This window comes from Equus przewalskii, chromosome 4 (genome assembly GCF_037783145.1).
Source record: "Equus przewalskii isolate Varuska chromosome 4, EquPr2, whole genome shotgun sequence".
NCBI classification, from domain to species: Eukaryota; Metazoa; Chordata; class Mammalia; order Perissodactyla; family Equidae; genus Equus; species Equus przewalskii.
In genome coordinates this window covers 105039284-105060896 of record NC_091834.1, presented here as the reverse complement: position 1 = coordinate 105060896, position 21613 = coordinate 105039284, and the positions used below count along the sequence as shown (strand labels likewise).

At 43.8% G+C, this 21613-nt stretch overlaps 1 protein-coding gene across 6 annotated transcripts in view; it reads left to right on the top strand.

The window, feature by feature from the left end:
• The window catches only part of PAXIP1 (PAX interacting protein 1), a 59742-nt gene that overhangs the window by 15281 nt on the left and 22848 nt on the right, over positions 1 to 21613 (top strand). For 4 of the 6 annotated variants that reach the window (XM_070616967.1, XM_070616965.1, XM_070616970.1 and 1 more), the window contains 6 exons: positions 3665 to 3778; positions 8675 to 9310; positions 15283 to 15961; positions 16453 to 16547; positions 20091 to 20186; positions 21149 to 21286. In XM_070616967.1, coding sequence (XP_070473068.1) covers positions 3665 to 3778; positions 8675 to 9310; positions 15283 to 15961; positions 16453 to 16547; positions 20091 to 20186; positions 21149 to 21286 — 1758 coding nt within the window. Of the gene's footprint in view, positions 1 to 839; positions 1003 to 3664; positions 3779 to 8674; positions 9311 to 15282; positions 15962 to 16452; positions 16548 to 20090; positions 20187 to 21148; positions 21287 to 21613 lie in introns of all 6 variants that reach the window. The other 2 variants (XM_070616969.1, XM_070616968.1) reach the window with 1 other exon arrangement.

Genomic DNA, 21613 nt, shown 5'->3' with positions numbered 1-21613 from the left:
GGATGGTGTGGTCTGGGAAGCAGCCCAGCTGGTAGACTGTTACCCGGGTGCGAAACTCATTGTGGGGAGTGGTTGGGACTGTGATGGACAAAAAAGTGAATTTAGCAAGACCTTTGGCAGTATTTTATATCCTTTTGGCAAATTCGTTAGGTAAAAAAAGCAGAATCCAGAATCAGTGTGATCTTTATGGATCACTTACTATACCTTATTCTCACATCGTCACTTATTATGATGGATTGAAATCCCCAGTGTGTAATGGGGTAAAATAAAAAGGCTTGCTTTTAAGTTCTGAAAGATTATTCAAATAAAGATGGGAAAGATTTTACTTGATAGTAGTTCATATGAAGAAACTTTGGTTAAGAAAAGTACACTGGGCACACTAACATTTTGTTGTTGCTAAAAGCTGTTAATTCGGTTTTAAGATATATTAATAAACATAAATATATATATATATAGTGTGTGCAGCTAAGGGACTTGGGTTCAACAAATACATGACGAGTACTTCCTTTGTGACAGGAACAATGCCAGAGTACAAATGAACTGAGATAGGATTTCTCCCCCCCCAGTAAACGTACAGTCTAGAAAGGGGGACAGACGCGTGAACAAACGCAGTGTGTTGAAACATGCACAGAGACAAAGTGGGTGCCAGGTGTGGAGATAATGCTGGGAGGGAGCGATCACCGGGTGAACCTGTGCCGAATGGAGGCTCTGGGTGTCTGTGCCCCTTTCTGAACACTGGAGCACCTGCACGCACAGGGATGCACCAGGCAGGACCCCACCTTCACGAAAGGACTGTTTGCTTGGTGGTTCTCAGTGACCTTCTGTCTTTTCCCCGTCAGGGTGTTGATACAAGCTGGAGCTCTTTGTTGGAGTCTTCCAGAGCTGTCCAGGGAGAGGTAGGGAAGGGAGCTTGTGCCAGCAGAAGTTGGGAAGCACAGCCATCATCTGCCTTCTTCTGACCCGGTATTGATGCAGGCTGAGGCCTCTGTTGTAATGTGCTGGGTAGGTTTCGGGGACTAGGTCAAGAGTCTGATGGAGAGCCTGGCCAGGGTCATAATTTAAATCTGGAAGACCTAAAAATAAAAGCCCTTTCCATTCTGTATCTCAATCAATAAATATTTCTTGACTGCCTACCCATGTGCCTTGCACTGTACTAGGTACTATGAAATATATTAAAGAAGTTTCAGACGTAATTCTTGCAGAAGACTCTGGTTTTTAATAAGTAGGCTTACAGTCCATAATCAAGACTGGACAAGGAGAAATTCATGTGAGCTAGAACCAGGACTGTTTTATTGGAGATATGAGACCTCGAGGAGGAGGGAGGGCGTTCCTGATTGGTGTAAAGAGAAGCGTTTATTCAGGGGGAGACAGATGCAATTGTAGTCCTCTGCTTCAAGTTCCTAGAGAACAGTGGGGGAAAAGACCAATGCGCACACAGTTACGGAGTGTGGTAAGCCTTTAGATTTTGTGCAGCTGCTGTGGGAGGACAGTGGCAGCGATAGCCGAGCTGCAGCGTAGAGCAGTGGGGTGGGGGAGGGAGGGCATGGAGGCCAGGAAGCACAGCACGCTTAGCATGGTTGGGGAGTGTCCTGAAACCGTAGGGTCAGGTGCATGCTGGGAGTGGTGCTAGTGAGCAGTGGGAGGCCGACAGCAGCCAGAGGTCAGGTGGATTTTAAGGCATCCCAAGCTTTGCTAGCTGAGGTGATAGAGTTGTAGCGTAGAAAGATTGCTTAAAAAAAAGAAAAAGCACTTTCCCCAGTTATAAAACTAATGCTCTTAAAAATTTGGAAAATACAGAAAAGTATAAACATGAAAATAAAAATGTCCCCGTAATCCTGTCACCACTAAGTAATGATTGTTAAACATTTTGGTGTGGAAAGAGCATGCTTAACTATTAATTAGGCTGATATAGATTCATTACGTTAGTTGATAGGTGTGTTTGAAGTCATTTAACCCAAATGTACATCGATGAAGAATCCCGTTCGTGGACGTTTTCCAAGTTGACATGAGCTCATTTTTGGAGATCCGCTGTCAATTCTGGGACTCCCCTCCTCCCTCTCTGATGTTCTTTCCACAGCAACATACGGCAGGCACCCTGTTGAGACCCATGTCTGTGACACAGGCCAGATAGGTACTGTAGTCAGTAAAATAAAAATAACACTCAGCTGACGTGTGACCAAATCTTTGTAATAAAGGCGTATCTAGATTGTTTTTTAATTTCATTTTAATAAAGATTATGTAATGATTCATTGGAGTAATCCAAATGATCATATAATAAATCTCAGCTCTCCAAAGGCTGCAGGATGTAAATGTTTTTGTGAAAGCCTCTAATAAAAATAAGTCTTCTGACCCAACCTCTGAAATGTGACATTGACTTACTAAAGAGATATAAAATAACAATTTTTAAAGGTGATCTTATAAAATTAATGTGTTCTTGTTAGCATTCACAGAGTAATGTGGAGCGCAAAATAATGTCTAGAAGTCTGTGTAAAATGGATGAGAGTAGATGTGGAATGTTAGGTTTTTAGCAAGCTGAATAATGGCTGTTAAAAAAACATGCTGTTTATCAATACTTTTAAAAAATTAACTTGAGACAAAGTCCAGAATTCTTCACCATAATTCTCAACTTGTAGTAAATTATCCACCAAAAAATTCACTTGGTTAAATGATTATCTTAGAATTAACACTCACACCTTTATTTTTCTTAAATGTTTCTTGTCTTTCAGAGTCTAAAATTTTACTTTTTAGACATTATTTTTGGTAGTAACTGCCCTTAGAGAAGCAGTGTAGAGGGGTTGGAAAATACAGTTAGGAGTCAGACCTGGGTTTAGACAGACCTGGCTTATAAAAGCCAGCTTTTCTGATTATCAGCTACAATTTTTCTAAGTTTGTTTCCTGATCTATAAACTGGTTCTTATGATGCCTACTCCACATGGCGGTCATGAGGATTCAGAGCAGACACAAAGCACTTGGCACAGTTCCTGGCACATAGTAGGCAGGCAATAAATGGTAGCTGTGTGTTGTTATAGTGACATCAGCCATTGTATCTGAAGCCTTACTTTGTCATCTAGGCAAGCATAACATTTAATCCTTTTATGCTTGCCTTATTTCTTTCTTTGTGTTAAGTAATATTTACATTTTCCCAGAGCTTACAAATCACTGTATTTTTATCTTTTCATTTTATGCATTTCATAATTAATATTTATTTGTTATCCACTAATGATTAAGGCACTCCTTAAATATGATTTTGATACTGCTGTTGTATTTAAGCATTTTCAAAAATGACACAATTGGAAACTGGAATGGTATACTAGTTCTTTCTGCTTTTTTTTCCCCCTATCATTTTTGTTATAGAATGAAACAACCCTCCATTCAGTCTTTGGAGTGTAGATATAAGTATTTTCTTTTAATTCATTTGGTGACAAGGCAAAAAAAAGTAATATCTATAAAACTATTATTATAGGAATAAAAGTTTTTATTGTAATAAGCAAATAGCTAAAAGCTTATCTATTTTTCCCACTAATAGCCTTAGGTTATTTCATTTAATATGGGAGAAAAGTAGATAAAGCAAAATTGTTATACTGTCACAATGTATTTTAATAATGAAGTAAATAAGTAAACATTGAAATGTGTGATAAAAGCCTGATTTCTGGTTTTCTGTCAGGTGTCATCTGGAGATAGAAGTGCCCTCTGGGCTTTGCTTACTTTCTATGGGGGGGATTGCCAGCTGAACCTCAACAGGAAGTGCACACATTTGGTTGTTCCAGAACCGAAGGGGGTAAGTGTTTCATGTACATTCTCCTTTTTATGTCATTTAAGTATTTCCAGTAATCAAATGTCTTTTTTGAGCATCTTTTAAGTTAATTATTAGATTCCACTTACAAAAGCCGATTATATTAGTTTACATTATTTATACCCAGCTTCATTCCACAAGGGATATGAGATGATTATAAGTTTTATTCTATTTTATTTTTTTGGAGAGGAAGATTGTCCCTGAGGTGACGTCTGTGCCAGTCTTCCTCTATTTTGTATGTGGGACGCCGCCACAGCATGGCTTGATGAGTGGTGTGTAGGTCCACACCCAGGATCTGAACCTGTGAACCCTGGCTACCAAAGCAGAGTGTGCGAACTTAACCACTGCACCACCAGGCCGGCCCCTATAAATTTTATTTCGAGTCAGATGTGACTTCTGAATACAAAGAAATAGGGGTTTATTTCATGGAGAAAATAGGAAAGTTTTTTGAATTTCTAGAGTTTCCTTTCAAGTCCAGTACAACTTCTGTTCATTTTTATTTGTGAAAATATGTATCTATCGACCTCTTCACAAGTTTTAAAAAGGCCTTGTACTGAGTGTAATTATAAACATGCATTTGGTGAAGTTTTCAGTATAGTTTCCTTCTTAATAATGTAGACTATATAGACTGCATTTATCTTGATAAGCCCAGGGCTCTATACCTCGAAGCACTGGTGGGGCCGGAGGGATTTTGGTCCCCAAGTGGGATCCCCATGTCAGCAGCATTAGCCTCCCTTGGGGACTTGTGAGAAGTGCACACTGTCCGGCCCGCCCCAGACCTAGTAAATCAGAACCAGGTGGGGGAAGCAGGGAGCCCAGGCATCCGTGTCAAGGCCTCCCAGCGATTAGGACACACACTAATGTTTGAGAATTACTGTTCTCTGGAAATCAAACTGTTTTCCTTCCATGAACAATTATTTGCATCTTTGAGAATCAGATATAGTATATTTATAGTAGAAGAGTTTTTTGATGATTACTTTTCCCACATATTAGTCATTGCCTCCATTTTTTTCTTACTGTCTTCAATCTGAGTCTACATTGTCATTATCTTATTTCGTCTGAGTGTGCTGACTCACAGCAGGAGGAGAGAGGTGTGTGGTGGATGTCCCCACGACCCTGGCGGAGGGTGGAGAGTGGAGGGCTGGAACAGTCGTACACTGCCCAGAGGACCCTTTCATGGGGTCTTTGAAACTAAGCAGGGGCACTCACGAATGTGTGCTCCTCGTCATGCCAGTCTGCTGACAGGGGGAGAAGTTGTGAGCCAGTGGATTTGATTGTAACGTAGTAAACCTCTCAGTCCAAGAAGAAACTTTTCTGTGAAAATTTAAGTAGTGAATCTTAAAATCTATGTAAGTAAAAAATTACATTTTGCGTAACAATTTAAGAGATAAATAGTATGCTTTGGTTAAATAGTGTAGGGGTTCTTTATATATCAGTATTGATTTGTGGCTAAAAATAAATCATTAGATTTTAGGTAGCTAGTTTGAAGAGAAATGGAATCTTGTATAAATCTTGTACCTATGAGTGAATACTTAGAGGCAAATTATAATTTCAGAGGCATATGACTAGAGTGGATTTGTCAAACAGACTAGCTGACTACACACAACATAAATGGCATCTCTTTAAATTCTTTTCTTGCATTTTTTTGATGAATTCTTAGGGAAAATGTGTAAATGGCATAGTGAAACTTTTATATTCTTGAATTTTAAAGTTTTAATTTAAGTTGAGAAGAATGGAGGAGTTAGTAACAGAATCAACAGAAACGAAATGTACTTCCTAGTTATTGAGGGAAAGGGGCTGGATGTAGCACTTGGAGATTTCTGGGTGTGAATACTGCCCCTGGGGCTGAGGGCAAGGCTGGGAGAGATGGGCGGCATGGGCCAGCCCTGGCCCCCTGCTGGCCACACCCTGACCCCATGCCACTTCACTTTGACTCCTGAGGTCTGTGACGTTTAATAATTGATAGTTTTGAGGATTTCAGAGTTAGAATAACATAGCTGGTAAATTAGCGCAGGCAAAGGCATTTAACGTTGCTTTGCTCTTCAGTCACCTTGTTTAAGCAGTAATTGTCCTTCAGTGACAAAAAACACTTACTGGTGAGAAGTGAGAGAAAATCTGAGTGGACTTCAGTTTGCTGAAGTGTTGTACGTAGACTTGTGTGGGAAGTAGGTCGCTCCTGGAGCGTGGAATGCCAGAACCCTGTACAAGGGGAGAACTCAGGACTCGTCCACGGTGGATCCAGCTCTTTAAGTATGAAGTGCTCTTTCTAACATCCAGAATGTTCAGCAACTCTGCTTCATGGTACTGGTTTTATTTTTAGTATTTAACAGAATTAAAAAACACTTTATTTCATATTTATTTCAATAAGCATCTTCCTACTTTGGGAAATAATATATAAACCATATTAAATGTATGTTATTTGCCCATGTTGTATATTTGCAATATTTGTTTAGTTTGTAAGTACTTCAGTGTGCACCTGGGCTGTGTGTTTCCTGAGAGAGCTCTGGACTCTTCTGGGCCGCGTGGTCCGGTCACTGAAAGTCTCTAGTCAGCTGCAGAAAGTGATTGTCTGTATTTACTGTGGGAGGGTGTGTGTAACATTCCATACTTAAATATGTCACAATAACATGATTTTTAGAATAAGGAATAAAAAATTTTTTTCTCAAGGGTGTGGTAAATTGATATACTCCTACATAGGTGTGTATCATAGGCTATATCATAGATACAGCCTTTTTTGGAGGGAAGTGTAATTATAGATATGAAGTCCTAGAGAATTTTTCATACTTGAACACCAAAACCTAAGAATTTATTGTATGTAAACAATTTAGGATGTGTGTAAAGATCTCCTGCAATTTTTCATAGTAGCAAAACAGTGAATAAACACTAGAAATAACTATAATAAGTGTAACACTAGAAATAACTAAATAATAATCCCTGACACCAGGGGATTTCCTAATTTATGCAACTACCCAACAGAATAGTAGGCTTATGTTAAAAGTACTGTGTGCAGGCGCCAGCCCCATGGTGTGTTAAGTTTGGTGCGCTCCACTTTGGCAGCCTGGGTTTGTGGGTTTGGATCCTGGACGTGGACCTACACCACTTGTCAGCGATGCTGTGGCGGCCTCCCACATACAAAGTAGAGGAAGATTGGCACAGATGTTACCTCAGGGCTAATCTTCCTCAGCAAAATAAAACCCCCAAAAAACTGTGTGCAACTGTAAAATGAGTTTTGAAACTTGGGGAAATTTGAGTAAGTCCTGGGTATGAGATAGTATTGACAGCTGTAGTGGATTTCGTAATGTAGTTTATCAGTTAAAGATGCGTAGACAAAGTCGTGGAAGAGATGGATGAAGCACGATTTCAAGAAGTTGCCAGTTATTGAAGCTGGGTGATAGATGGAGAGATTTATTTCACGACTCTACTTTGGAGTATTGTAGAAAATTACATTAAAGAAGTTAAAAGCAAAAGTGCCTGCATAAAAGTGTACATATTGACGTCGGAGATTGTTCACGATATATTAAGTGGAAAACAGCACATTATGAAGTATTTGTACACTGTGACAATATGCTTCCTCCCTTCAGCTTTTAATATATGTACATATATATTTATAACAAAAACAATTAAAACTGTACACTAAAAATGTAATCGGTGTGGTTATGATCACATTCATTTTTCTTTTGCTTTGCTTTTTATTCATGTGTTTGCCCATGACTGAGTTTTACTTGTGTTTTAAATAGGTTTAAGCTTGAACATCCTCAAAAGTAACACACAGTTAAATCCCTTCGCTAGTGTGGGCCTTCCTCTTTCCCAGGAGAGGGGTTCCAGCTTTGTGTTGTGTCCGGGCTCAGCACCAGGTCCTCCACAGAGGCTGATGGCCGAGCGTCCTCGGTTCTGCTGCCGCTGGTGCAGCTTCTCCGGCCAAGCACGCACCGCCTCCGTCTCCACGATGGGACGGGGCTTGTAGTGTGGCCCCGAGACATGTTTGTAGAGAATCGGTGTCCTCCGGGGCTTGAGAAGCAGATGGGGGAGATTCTAGGAGTTAACTGAACCGTATTTCCAAACTCATTCATTCTAAAGCTAGTTTATCATATTACCCTTATTTGAAGTTTTCCATTATTTCCTTTTTTCTTTGGCACATTCCTCTTTCCGCCCTTACCAGTTGGAGAGCCCCCTGCCTGTCAGCACTCCTGGCCTGGTGCTCCAAGTGTGCCTTTTCTGGTGTGCCCTCCAGTCGTCACCACTCACACCCAGCCGGACCTCACCTGTAGGTGGGCGTCCCTGAGTGTTGAACTCACTGGTAGAACCTTTTCTGCCCACATGCCCCTGTCGCTTAGTGCTGGTTTATATTGTATTCTCACTGCCTATTTAATTTCTCTTCAGAACTAAGTTGTGAACCTTATTAGGTCAGAGACTGGTTGCATCCGTTGTGTCTCATGTGGAAGGAGCTCGATAAACCCCAGATAACTGGTTAAGAAGGCATTCCCATGAGTGGTCAGCCCCCTGGTGACTGTCTCTGATGTCCTAAAGGTGCCCGGACCCACAATTAGAGCTCTGTACACATTGTCAACAAACAAACACTAGATTAGGTGGCAGTTACTCATTTCATTCATAGAGTTTTCCATAGGATTCCTGGCCCTACTTTTGTATCTAAAATATCATTTATAATAGTTCATTTAAACAAAATCTTTTAAGGCTACTATTGCAGGTGTAAGAGCATCCATCTAAAGGAGCGTAAGCTTTCCCTGTGTGTCAGATGGCAGTAGTGGGTGCTGAATGTTTCCGTTGTACCCCTCTCCCAGAGTTCTTTGTATGATGCACAATTCTAGGAAGCTGATAAAACTCACAGCTTTGTTTCTGTGTGTGTTTGTGCTTTACTTGTAGGAGAAATACGAGTGTGCTTTAAAGAGATCAAGTATTAAAATTGTGACTCCCGACTGGGTCCTGGATTGCATATCGGAGAAAACCAAAAAAGATGAAGCATTTTATCATCCTCGTCTAATAATTTATGAAGAGGAGGAAGAGGAAGAAGAGGAGGAGGAAGAGGTAGAAAATGAGGAACAAGATTCCCCAAATGAGGGCAGTACAGATGAAAAGTCGAGCCCTGCCAGTTCTCAAGAAGGCTCTCCTTCAGGCGAGCAGCAATTTTCACCCAAGTCGAACGCCGAGAAATCTAAAGGGGAACTGATGTTTGATGATTCTTCAGACTCATCACCTGAAAAGCAGGAGAGAAATCTAAACTGGACCCCAGCTGAGGTCCCACAGTTAGCTGCAGCAAAGCGCAGACTGCCGCCCGGGAAGGAGCCCGGCTTAATTAACTTGTGTGCCAATGTGCCGCCGGTCCCAGGCAGCATCTTACCGCCTGAGGTCCGGGGTCACTTAATAGCTTCGGGACAAAATCTCCAAAATTCCGAGAGATCAGAAATGATAGCTGCTTGGAGTCCAGCCGCGCGGACATTAAGAAACATTACTAATAATGCTGACATTCAGCAAATTAACCGACCGTCAAACGTAGCACATGTAAGTCACTCTTTAAAAAACAAAAATTTAGATATTGGATTTTCCAGTCTATTTCAGTATAGTTTATTGTTTTCTGATTCTTCAGAACAGTTGACTTACAAGCAGTATTTACTTGCGTGAGAACTTGTTTTACAGTCTTTTATATGTGTCACAAATTCTGTCATAAAAGGGTGGCAGCATGCATTGAGGTTGAAGACCTCACATTGCCCAGTAGAACCAGGATACCAGTGATGGAGCGCTCTCCCTAATTAAAGAAGTTTCCCCCTCTTACTTTGTTTAAAATTAGCAGGGGCATCAAGAGAAGATTGAAGTTTACCAGCTTTTCCTTATTTGTTTCTAATGAACTTCATGGTAGATGATAGCATAACACAAATTAATGTGAAGAAGCCTTAATTTCAATTTACGGTTTTACGATTGGAGCTTGTTGATACAGAATGGACCTTAAAAGTTTTAGTAGATGTTTTTCAATTTAAGACAGAAAGAAGGTGGTTGTGGTACATTGACCACTGTTTTCATTTTTGTGGGCACAGGAGACACAATGATAAATGAGAGCAATCAGTCCCCTACTGTTGTCTTAGTTGGAGAGGTAGTGAGCAGACAAATGTGAACAGAAGGGCTTGTGACGGGTACAGGTGTTTTGAAGACAGTAAGAAGGGGTCGTGTGATAGCAGTTGGGGGAAGAGGTTCTTGTAGGTTCGGTGGTCAGGGAGGGCCTCATGAAGGAGGTGACTTAAGTCAGGGGTGAGTGACAAGGAAGCCATGGGAACAACTGAGGGAGAGATTTCCAGGTGAAAGGAACAGCAACTGTGAAGACTCAAAAGCAGGCATGGATGTGCTGTGCTCTGAGAAAGCCAGCCAGTAAGATTGAACTTAGTGAGGTGCGTGGGTGGGTGCTAGGAGGGCCTGAAGAGGCCTCGTCCTAAAGGTGAGGAGCACACACTTTCTCCCAAGGAAGCCACTGGCGGGGGGCTAGTAGGGGTAACCAAATGCATATTTCTTGTTAGAAATAACAGTATAACAGTTGAGTATCATAATGTTAGTGGTTTTGAAAAGTCCTTATTGGTTAGAGATGCATAAAACATGTTCTTCCTTCCCTCCCTCCCTTGGGTTAAGCGGTGAATAATTGATAGTCAAGGTTCTTGAGACGCTGGAGGGGGTTGGTATCCAGAGTAAGGGAGAAGGAAACACATCCTTTAGACAGTAGAAGAAAATTGAGAGAGAGTGAGGCAAGATGGGTAGAGTGTCAGAGATGAGAGGGAAGGTCATCAGGGATTTGAGGAGGATGGAGATTTTGAAATAGTTGGTACAGAGATTCTGGGAAGACAGTACTTCTGGACCTGTTAGGACCCAGTCTAGGTTGGTGACCAAAGCTTAGTGTATTAGCAAGAGCCACTAAAGTGGAATCTAATCCAGCCAGGAGGGTGACGGGGCCGGGGCAATGGAGACTAGTCTCAATGGAGTGGACATCCTGGAAGGAAAAGCGAGGTGGTCGGAGGAGGCACGTGCACAGGCAGAGCAGTCCTGGAGGTGCAGTGGCTGTGGGTGAGGAAAGACGGGGAGCAAGTTTGCACCCCAGTAACTGAGAGGTCACATTCTGCCTGATGCCTTTAGTTTGATCCAGATAATTTTTTTAAGTTAGATTTATTTGCCAGAATCTTGAGATTCTCCATAAAAATGGGGTTTCTGGCCTATCTTGAGAAGTGGATGCTGTAGTAAAACCCTGAGCAGATATTCTAAAGTCTGAATGGTGACAGTTCTTCGTGGCTGAGCAGCAGTTGCCTCCTTTGAAATGCGGCTCCTTCTGTGTGCTCAATTCCCACACCCCGTCGGCATTCCCTCTGTCTCATTGCACTTGTTACTGCCTGCCGGGGCCCTGGAGGTAAATTTGAGTTTGTCACGCACTACGGTCTGAAGGGTGACTGGGAACGGAGAAGAGGTCTCTGAGATGAGGCAGTCAAAGACCAGCAGGCCAGGTGTGTCCAGATGGTGTCCATGCTCACGTGGAGTCACAGAACCTCAGTGCTTGGGGGTCTATGGACCTCAGCACCCAGAAAGGGCAGTGGGTAGAAAAGCCACAAAGCGAAGTCCCAGCACAGCAGTGGGCTGTAGGGGACAGCAGAGGTAATGGTCACAAAGTCCTGCTGGAAACCAGAGGACTTAGGGAGGGTGGGAAAGAAGAGTCAGGATGACAGGCTGGAGGTAAAGATTGGGGAAGAAATTAGAAATTAGAGGTGGTGTCACTGAGGTGGGGAGGCTGGGAGGTGAGCCAGTTCTGGGCGGGGACCTGGAGCATCCGGGTGGCCTTGTCTGGCTGGCAGGGGAGGTGTGAGGCGTCCACTGAGATGGGTCTCACAGGGTTGATGTGAGAGTGGAATGAACTAACATGCAAAGACTGGCAGCTCAAGAAATGCTGTTTTCTTCCTTTGTTTAGTTGAGGAATTATGAATGGATGTCATCCATTAAAATAGAATGGCAATGTTCTTTGCTCTTTATGTATTGGCAGTGTAGAAAGTACTGTTGATCAATTACTGGTCATTTCTATACATTCTATATTTTTCAGATACAGTGGGTATTGGCTTAAATCCCATTTCCTACGTTGGTACTGTCATGTGCTGCTTAACGATGTTTTGGTCAATGATGGAGCGCATATACGATGGTGGTCCCGTAAGATTAGTACCGTAGAGCCTAGGTGTGTAGCAGGCTGTACCACCTGGCTTTGTGCAAGTGCACGCTGTGGTGTTCTCACACGGACCACATCGTCTGACGATGCTTTTCTCAGAACATGTCCCTGGCGTTAAGTGACGCGTGACTGTATTTGGATATAAAGATAAAATATTCTCATTTGCAATGGAAATAAGTGACTACCCCCGGGAGTTTGGGCACATCTCTGCTTTTGAAATTGTCCTGCAGGTAAGACATCCTTAGAAGACGAACTTGATCCACTCAGCTGTGGGCTCTAGAGGTGGAAACTGGGAAGGCTCCATCCAGCTCTAGTGAGAGAATGGATCTGATCACTAACGGGAACAGTGGTGAAGAGATTTTCTCAGTTTTCCAGCAATGTAAGAACATTAGGACATTTTGCTGCTAGATGTGAAGAAAATGAATTTTTGAAATGTTAAGACTATGAGACAAATTGAGTCTAAAATTAGCTTAGGGGTTTGGGGAAACATAGCTAGCCATCAAAATCCTGTTTGAATCGTAGACTGTTAGTGGTTAGGAGCCATGTAGTGTGTATCAATGCTTTGTATATTGTGGCCCTCATTGTTAAGTAATTTAAATAAGGGCTGTGACAGCCACAAAGGAAAAATTCACACTTGACATTCAGGAAAAATTGTTGTTTGTGGGCTGGCCCGGTGGTGTAGTGGTTGGGTTCGTGTGCTCTACTTTGGCGTGCCAGGGTTTGCGGGTTCAGATCCTGGGCGCGGACCTATGCACCACTCATTGGGCCATGCTGTGGTGGCATCTCACATGCAAAGTGAAGGAAGATTGGCACAGATGTTAGCTCAGGGCCAATCTTCTTATAAAAAAAAAAGAAAAAGAAAAAATTGTTGTTTGCAGTATGGCAAATTATGTGATCAAGTAATTAAGAATGTTTTTCTTGATTCTTCAGGACTAACGTATGTTTTCAACCTGAGGCAGTTCAGAGGGTTGAAAAAGCCATCTGATGAGTACAGAAGCTGTTTTAAGAGGCATCTCAATGGCTGGTCCTCCAAGGTGCCTGCTCCCCAGCTAGGCCTGTGCCTTCAGACCCACACTGGCCTGCCAGGTGCATGACTTTCTAGGCCAAGGTCCATTTTCATTCCTGGCTGGGGCTCTGATCTTGAATCTTCATCTGCTCCAAGTGGCCCTCCTGTCACACCCTGGCCTCCCTCAGCCCCTCCAGTTGTGGTCACTCATAAAGAAGGCAAACCCAGTGAGTCCTCCTGGCAACTCGGAGCAATGAGAGCTGCGAGGAACACCCTCTGGCCTCAGGCGTTCCCACTGGCCCTCCTAACATAAACTCCCCTTGTGTGTGAAGGTCCTTCAGACTTTCCAGACCTCCCCTTTGATCTGGGCTGGGGGTGCAAGGGGAGCAGCTCGTGGCAAACAGCTGGCTCAGCCCTGTTTGTTATGGCAGACGGGCATTTATTTCCTTATTGCCCATCAAATTTACGTGGGTTGTTTACTCCTCAGGGTCAAAAAATAATATGTGTATGAAATAAAAAGATTCCGTGATACTGAAGGCTATGAAGTGATGTTAAACTCTGCCCCACCCCTAACTCTGGTTTCTTTCCAGAGGCAGCCACTGTTCGCATGAGTTTCATGTGTGTGGGCCCATGGCTGACGGACATACCCACCAGCAGGTGTCCTCCTCCCCGCCCCCTGCTTTTTTCTGGGCATGTCAGCATCCCAAATGCTGTTCTGCTACGTGGGCATCGTGTGTGGAGGGATGAATTTCCCCTTCCACTTTCCTGGGTACTTTTTAGTACTTTTAAGCATAGAGAAGAAACAGTTACTTTATGATTTAAAAATTGGTTAAAAAAATTTCTTTTTGCTTAGAGCTCAACTGAGGAGTTCTTGAATCTCCTTATAGAGGTGTCTTATCTATAAGAAGATGTCAAAGACTGGTGTACCCAAGCTCTTGAGTTTGACTGACTTCAATTTTAAACTCGTTTCATCACTAAATCCAAAGTCTGTTACCCCTAGCGAATTATATAACCTTTATGTTTTGGAGACTAAGTGGGAGATATATGTTAAAAACATATTTGAGATTTTCATATAACTCTGGTTTATGTTAAAATTAAAATTTAGAGTTTTATTTAAATGACAAGTATGCTTTTAATAGTGTTAAGTCGTATTGACTGAGTTTTAGTAAAATCCATTTGACTGTTACAGGTTCCCAAGACCGTAGGAAGTTGGCTTCCAATTTTTGTCATTTGAGCATTTTGGAAAAATTCATTGTATAACATGTTTCGTTTGGTTCAGCCCTGTGTAAGCTAATAAAGCAGCTTGCAATCTGATGCTCGACTTGGTGGTACCTCTTAATCCCTTGTCCTGTCCCCTCCCACCCCTCAGCTTATACAAAGCTGTCAGCTTACTTCCATCCTTGTGAAGCAGAATGAACTAGAAGGGAAATAGTCTGGCCAGTAGGCTTTCCTCTAGCCTGAGACATTTTTGTCCCATCTAAAGAGCTCCAAGTCATTTTTGAGGAAGCTGATTTACCAGCTGTACTCATGGTTTCTCCCTTGGGAGAGTGTTGAAGAAACCCATGGTTGGTGTCTTCTCTGTCCCTCATGTATGGAGTGTGCCAGGACACAGCGCAGGGCGTGCAGAGGAGCAGAGGCTGGTGGCTCTCATGGGGCCGGCTGCTGTCTGGGGCAGCTTGGTCCAGTGCTTTCACTTGCAGGTGCTCTTGGTGCTCACCTCTCCCTGGACCCCTTTCTTTGTCAGGAAATGGCATCTGTAGAACGGGGGCTTGGCTTAGGCTGCTGGGTGCCCTCCCTGCCTGTCATTCCTGGAGCATCCCTCACTTAGGAGAAGGTCTGTGGAGAGGACAGGACGGGGAGGGGCACCAGAGAGGCCCTGCGCACGGCAGAACATTGCAGGTGGAGCACAGCCTCTGGCGCCCACAGCCCGAGAAGTACATAGGACAGAACACTTCTTTTTTTTTTTGCTGCCTTGTCACTCTGCGTTCTATAAAACACATCAGCCATATGAGTGTTTATGTTTGTCAACTTTAATTCATTAGCTTATTCTATTTTCCTTATTCAGTTTCAAATTTTGGTGGTCTCAAAATATATATTTGCTTTATTAAAGTTCGTGCTTAATGAATACCAAAAAAAATGCGGTATTGTTTTTGAAGCTTCCAATTGTTTGATGCTTCTCATTCAGTTGAATATTAAACAGGTAGGACATACTATTATTCTCTTAAGAGAATATTAGTACATTTTAGTAACCATTGGTAATGACTTTACCTAATTTTCATTTTCTAGATCTTACAGTCCCTTTCAGCACCTACAAAAAATTTAGAACAGCAGGTGAATCACAGCCAGCAGGGCCATGCAAATGCCAATGCAGTCTTGTTCGGCCAAGTGAAAGTGACGCCAGAGCCACATCTGCCACAACAGCAGCATCCGCCCCAGACACAGCAGCACCCAGTTCTGCACCTTCCGCCCCAGCAGATCATGCAGCTCCAGCAGCAGCAGCCGCAGATTTCTCAGCAGCCTTACCCCCAGCAGCAGTCGCATCCATTCCCACAGCAGCAGCAAGTCCATCAGCATCAGTTCCCACAGCAGCAGCTGCCGTTTCCGCAGCAGCAGCTGCATGCTCAGCAGCAGCTGCACCGTCCTCAGCAGCAGCTCCAGCCCCTGCAGCAGCAGCATGCCCTGCAGCAACAGTTGCATCAGCTGCAGCAACAGCAGCTGCAGCAGCAACAACTCGCACAGTTACAGCAGCAGCAGCACAGCCTGCTGCAGCAGCAGCACAGCCTTCTCCAGCAGCAGCAGCGTCTGCACCAGCAGCAGCAGCAGCAGCAGCACATGCAAACTCAGACGGCGCAGCATCTGAGTCAGACGCCTGGGCTGCAGCATCCAGCTGCGCCCGCGCAGCCCCCGCACCCGCAGCCGCCGCTGCCGCAGCACCAGCTTTTTGGACACGACCCAGCAGTGGAGAGTTAGTAACGTGGATTTTTTCTTTCTCTCTCCTAAACGTCGTGTACTTACATAAGTGCTTTGAGAGTGTTTGAGGGTAGGGTAAGAATTCATGTCAAACTAATTCTCACAACTGAGGAAACGTGCATCTCCTACCTAACAAGGATGTAGTTAGAATAATGAATAGTCACATGTTCTTTGGTACATGGGACACCGTGCCCTGAAGTGAACGCTGGTGTCCAGAGAATGTCGGTCTGCCACAAGGACCAACACCCAGTGCTCAGTGCCCAGGCAGAAACTGTCGGTTTCACTTTTTAATCATTTTATATAGACAGTCAAGCCAGTATGTCTCGCACTATCCCAGATGTACTCAGACTGCTGCTGGAACGTCATGGTCAGGAGTGATTAAGTTCATAAATTCAGATTGAACTCAGCAAAATGAGCTGTGTTATTTTTTGTGTGCACATATTCATGGGGTTTTAATTTTCTTTTCCTTGTATAATTCTATTCTAGTTCCAGAAGAAGGCTTCCTACTGGGATGTGTGTTTGCAATCGCGGATTATCCAGAGCAGATGTCTGATAAGCAGCTGCTGGCCACCTGGAAAAGGGTGAGGTTGTGCCTGGAAGAAGAAAACTTTGCATTTGAAGATTTTCCTTTCTGAACGTAGACTTGGCTTTGTTCATTTGGCTGCCTCCACTGAGATACAGATCTGTGTGTTCTGAATGTATGTGGGCATCTTTATTGACACTTTCTCTGTGACCGAGTCGCATCATTTTTCTGGGCTTCAGTTCTCTAAGCTGTAAGGGGAAAATTGTTTATCATTCTTAAGGTTCTTTTCAGCTCTGAGATTCTGAGGGACACGAATTATTTGTATATAACTGGGAGTGTGGGAATAAGTTCAGGTTTTTGGTGACCTAGGATAGGGACCATCGACCTGACTGCTTTATCACCTCTGTCTCTCCAGAGGCGAGTGTTAGAAATTAGGGACTCTCCAGATTGGAAGGGGCCTCAGCGTCTTCTAGTTCACTTGGGGAACTGTAGTCCGTTTGTTCATTTATTATTTTGCATGATGGCCCTTAAAGAAAAAGTAAACACTTTTTCTTATAATGTCCCAATCAAAACTGAGTCAATTTTTGTTTTAATGAGTTTACATGCGCTTTGAATGCATCTTGAGTGTGCTTCCTTATAAGCGTCGCTGGTGTTTAAACCCTGCTTGTGTGCCAGGCGTGCTGGAAGACCTGGGGAATATTGATGGATAAATGAGACTGAGAAACCTGTGAACCAGTTGGAGAAAGAGCCACATGCACAGATGATGAGGCAGGAAATAGGTGCAGGGAGAGCCCTGAGAAAAGACATTAACCCGTTGGGTTGGCGGAGGCGGGTGTGTGAAGGAAGATCTTCTGAACTCCATCTTAAAGGACAAGTGAGAGTAAGAGTTAGGGGAAGGTGTCCCAGGTAGAGAGCAGCATAGGCAAAGACATATGGTTGCAGAAAGGGCTGGGGGCAGAGGGAAGACACACATCCTTGGGGGTCCAGGAGGTGGGGGGTCGGGGAAAGGCCAGGCTGTGTCTTCTAAGAGCTCATTTATATGCCATGTTATGGACATTGGAGTTTTCTCCCCAAAGTCTTTAAAGCATATGGAACGGGGGAGCTGTACATCTTAAATCACGAAATGTTGAATTAAGGGAGAGCAGGGAAATGACTAGGTTGTAAGCCAGTTGGGAGATGCCAATAACCTGAGCTAGGGCAGTGGCTGGAGGACGGAGAGTGAGGGGCCTGCTTCACAATTACAGCAGCAGAAATTTAAAGTGATTTTGATTGTGTTTTTTTAAGTTATAGCATTAGTCCAGCGGGTCTGTCATTAAAAAATAGAAGTTGAGGACCAAAGGAAATGAAGGCAAGAAAATTATTAAAGAAAATAGCTTACAACTGAAGCACATGCGTCCCTGGATTGAAAGGAATGATAAGCATGGTTATGGCAGTCGTGAAAGTTGAGAACGTGTGAGAGAGCTGGTTGAAGCTCGGTAGCAAGGAGGAGGGTCACAGGTCAGGAACGGGGAGTGTCGGCGTCTCAGACGTGGAGCTAGAAGACTGTCAAGCAAGGTCTTCACGATTCTGAGGGAAGTAATTCCCAACCTAGATAATGTGTCTAGTCTGTCAATCAGATAAGACTTGGAATAGATATTTTCAGGGTTCCACAGTCAAAACATGTACCTCCCATGTGCTCATTCTTAGGAAGCCACTGGACCAGCAAAGAGGAAGATGTGGGAGTCAAGAGTGGGGGCTCTGACACAGAGATGGAAGGGAATTCTTAGGTTGAAGGCAAAGCGAAATGCCAGATACACGTGAAAATAGGACTAGAGGTTGACCGGCCAAAGTTAGGACAGGAAGACAGAGTTCCAGGAGGGACACGCAAGTTAAAAATGACATTGGTAGATTACTGGATACGCTCTAATGTACCGATGGACTAGATTCATTTCCTATCGTTGTGTAAGAGGCCCCCAGAACTTGGTAACTTAAAACACCAAGCATCATCTCACAGTCTCATTGTGGGTTGGAAATCCTGAAGTGGCTTAGCAGGGTGGCTGAGGCTCAGGCACTCTCATGAGGTTGCAGTCAGGATGACGCTGGGGCTTCCTCGTGTAAAGAGCTGACTGGGCTGCAGGAGCCACTTCAGTATGGCGCTCTTCACGGCTGTTGGCGGGAGGCCTCAGCTTCTCCCCACAGGGCCTCTCCATAGGGCTGCTTGAGCATCCTCACAACGTGGCTCCGGCTTCCCCCAGGTGCGGGGCCCGAGGCAGAGCCGGGAGGAAGCCACACGCTGTCAGTTCCACCGTATTCTGTGTCTCGTCCATACTCAGGGTGAGGGGACTGAAGCTCCGACTCTTAAAGGGAGGAGTGTCAGAGGATTTGTGGAGATGTTTTTAAACCAACACATGACATTGCTTTGAAAAGTTTGGGAATGAAATGGCGAAGGTTTTGTAGAACACTAAGAAAAAGATAGGCGGGAGGGTGGGGAATAAAGCAGTCAACATCAGGGAAAACAAATTTTGTACAAGAAAGGAACTTTAGTCCAGTGTGCCATCTTAATCCCAGTGGCTGAGCTACACTGTGTTAAATCCCAAAGACTGATTCAAACAAGAATTGTGATGTAACCCAATTAGGAGCTCTCGGAGAGTGTGTGAGTGTGTGTGTGTGTGTGTCCATGTGCCCTATGTAGTAGGAGGTTGGTAGATAACATATGAAACTGGAAAACAAAGGCATAGTATAAAATGTCTTAGAGTGTGTTAGTAATTATCAGAGGAGTTAGTGAAAGACTGAATGTGGTTTCTTCGCGGGGATGGAAAACAAGTGGGAGAGGAAACTGCTGTTTTTGTCATATGCCTTATTAAACTGTGTTTATGACTCACTATAATTAACATAAAATTAAATTTAAAAAGTAGTAAGTGAAGCAGAACCATTTTGTGAGGCAGATCTTTTTTAACATACAGTAAAATACTCCCTTTTTTGGAACACATTTTTTTGAATTTTGCAAATGCCACTAATGCCATGTAGGCATGCAACCACCACAGTCAAGACACATATCAGTTCCCTCACCCCAGAAAGCGGAATCTATTTTTAAAAGTAAGTTTTTCAGATTTGCTAGCCTCAATCTGCTGTGCTGTTGTTTTGCTTTTAGAATAATGGCTCTCACCAGTGCGATTCTGCCTGCGGGGGACATGGGCAGTGTCGGGAGACGTTTTTAGTTGTCACAATGGGAGAATGCTGTTGGCATCTAGTGGGTAGAGGGCAGGGGTGCCGCCAACATCATTTGACGCGGTGGGCAGCCCCCCACAACACAGAATTAGCTGGTCTGAAATGTCAGTAATGCCAGGTTGAGAAACCCTGTCCTGGAAAGAGAACATTCCGTTTTTCTTCTCTTTCCCTCTGGAAATTCAGATTAAATGAGTGTTAGAGTTCATTTTCATTTTATGGTGCTGGGTGGAAAAGTCCATAAATGTAACTGATACATATCGTTTATACTTTGGGGAAATATACTACATAAATATATGATGGTTTCTTTTAATTGCTGCCTTATTTGAAATTACAATTCTGCTCCATTCTCCTGAGCGCTCAGAGTCAGTGATGCTTTGCTGTCGTGTGTGTCTAGATCATCCAGGCGCACGGCGGCGCTGTGGACCCTGCCTTCTCCAGTCGGTGCACACACCTTCTCTGTGAGAGCCAAGTCAGTGGAATGTACGCACAGGTGAGTCACGTGGCCTCAGCCGGGGCTGGAGCAGTCTGCCCCTGTTTATGGGCCATTGTAGGATTCTAGTAATTTGTGTATTTTGAAAGGACTTTTTTCTACTTGTGAAAATAGGAGAGTTGCTTCTTACTAATTTTCATTGATCTTCAGTGGGATAGACATCCTTTGGACTCTAGGCTTTTATGTCTTTGAGCAATGGAGGAGAAAGAAATCCCCAAGTAGCGCTAAGGAAAGCATAGACACTCCTTCCCCTTAGATCCAAGGCAGCAGCAAGTAAAGGGTGGGTGGAAGCAGGCTTTCCTCCCATTGTGGGACTCGGGACGCAAGGGCCTGGCGGGACGAGTGCCTCACAGAGCTTCTGCGCAGCCCGCGGGGTGTGAGCTTGCTAATCTGGGCCACCTTGTCTTATCCCCTGAAGTTTTGTTTCTTCTCTTTTCTTGAAAATGTTCTTATTTGTAGACAGAGTAATGGTAATGTGTGTGTGGTAGGTGACCTCCAGGAAACTCCTTAAAGAGTATAGCCATTTACTGAATCCACTTTTCAGCAAAAAATGTAGAAATACTAGTGAGGTGACACTCGTTGATTTTCGGTGGGCAGTTATATTTTTTCATAACTTGTGGTCTGTGGGGCCCTCTGTTCTTATGGGGGAATTTTAATTTTGATGATCATCAATGTTATCTCATTTTGTGATTAGTTATTTTGAAGTTTGTTAGAGTCTGTTGCTTTTATCCCCCATCGCAGGCTCTTGTTCCTGTGTACATAGTAACACTTTCAGCTTGTGTTAAAATCAACTGGCTCCACTTTGTAGTTTGTTACTCTAGTAAAGTGAGTGCTAAACGTCATGAAATTTTTGTAGGGCTTCCAATAAAGGTGGCATTGTAGTTATACGACTTAAAATTTTGTATTTAATCCTGCAGTTAAAAAAAAACAAAAACAACACAGCTGTAATTTCTGTTTGGTAGGCAATACGGGAGAGGAAGAGGTGTGTCACGGCACACTGGTTAAACGCCGTCTTGAAGAGGAAGAAGATGGTGCCTCCTCATCGCGCCCTCCACTTCCCCGTGGCGTTCCCCCCAGGAGGAAAGCCGTGTTCCCAGCACGTGAGTCCCATCGTTTGTCTGCTGGGTGGTCCTCCTCTGGCAGTCCCCACATGCCGGCTGCCCTCCCTCCCTGGCTCCCGCCCCGGTGTCAGGCCCGGCTCATGAGTGCCCTGTGCCCCTGGAACAGGCACACTTCCCCGCACATAGTGGACGTTTAAATGATTCACCAAAGTCTTTGACACTGTTTAACAGCCTAAAATAAGTTGGGTGTCTCGCATCAGAGGTGGCCACAGTTGGGCAGAACTTTATCAGTAGCTCTCAAATGATCTCAAAGTTGGGATCAGTAAGTAGAGTAAAGAACTGACTGATATTTATGTGCTTAATAAA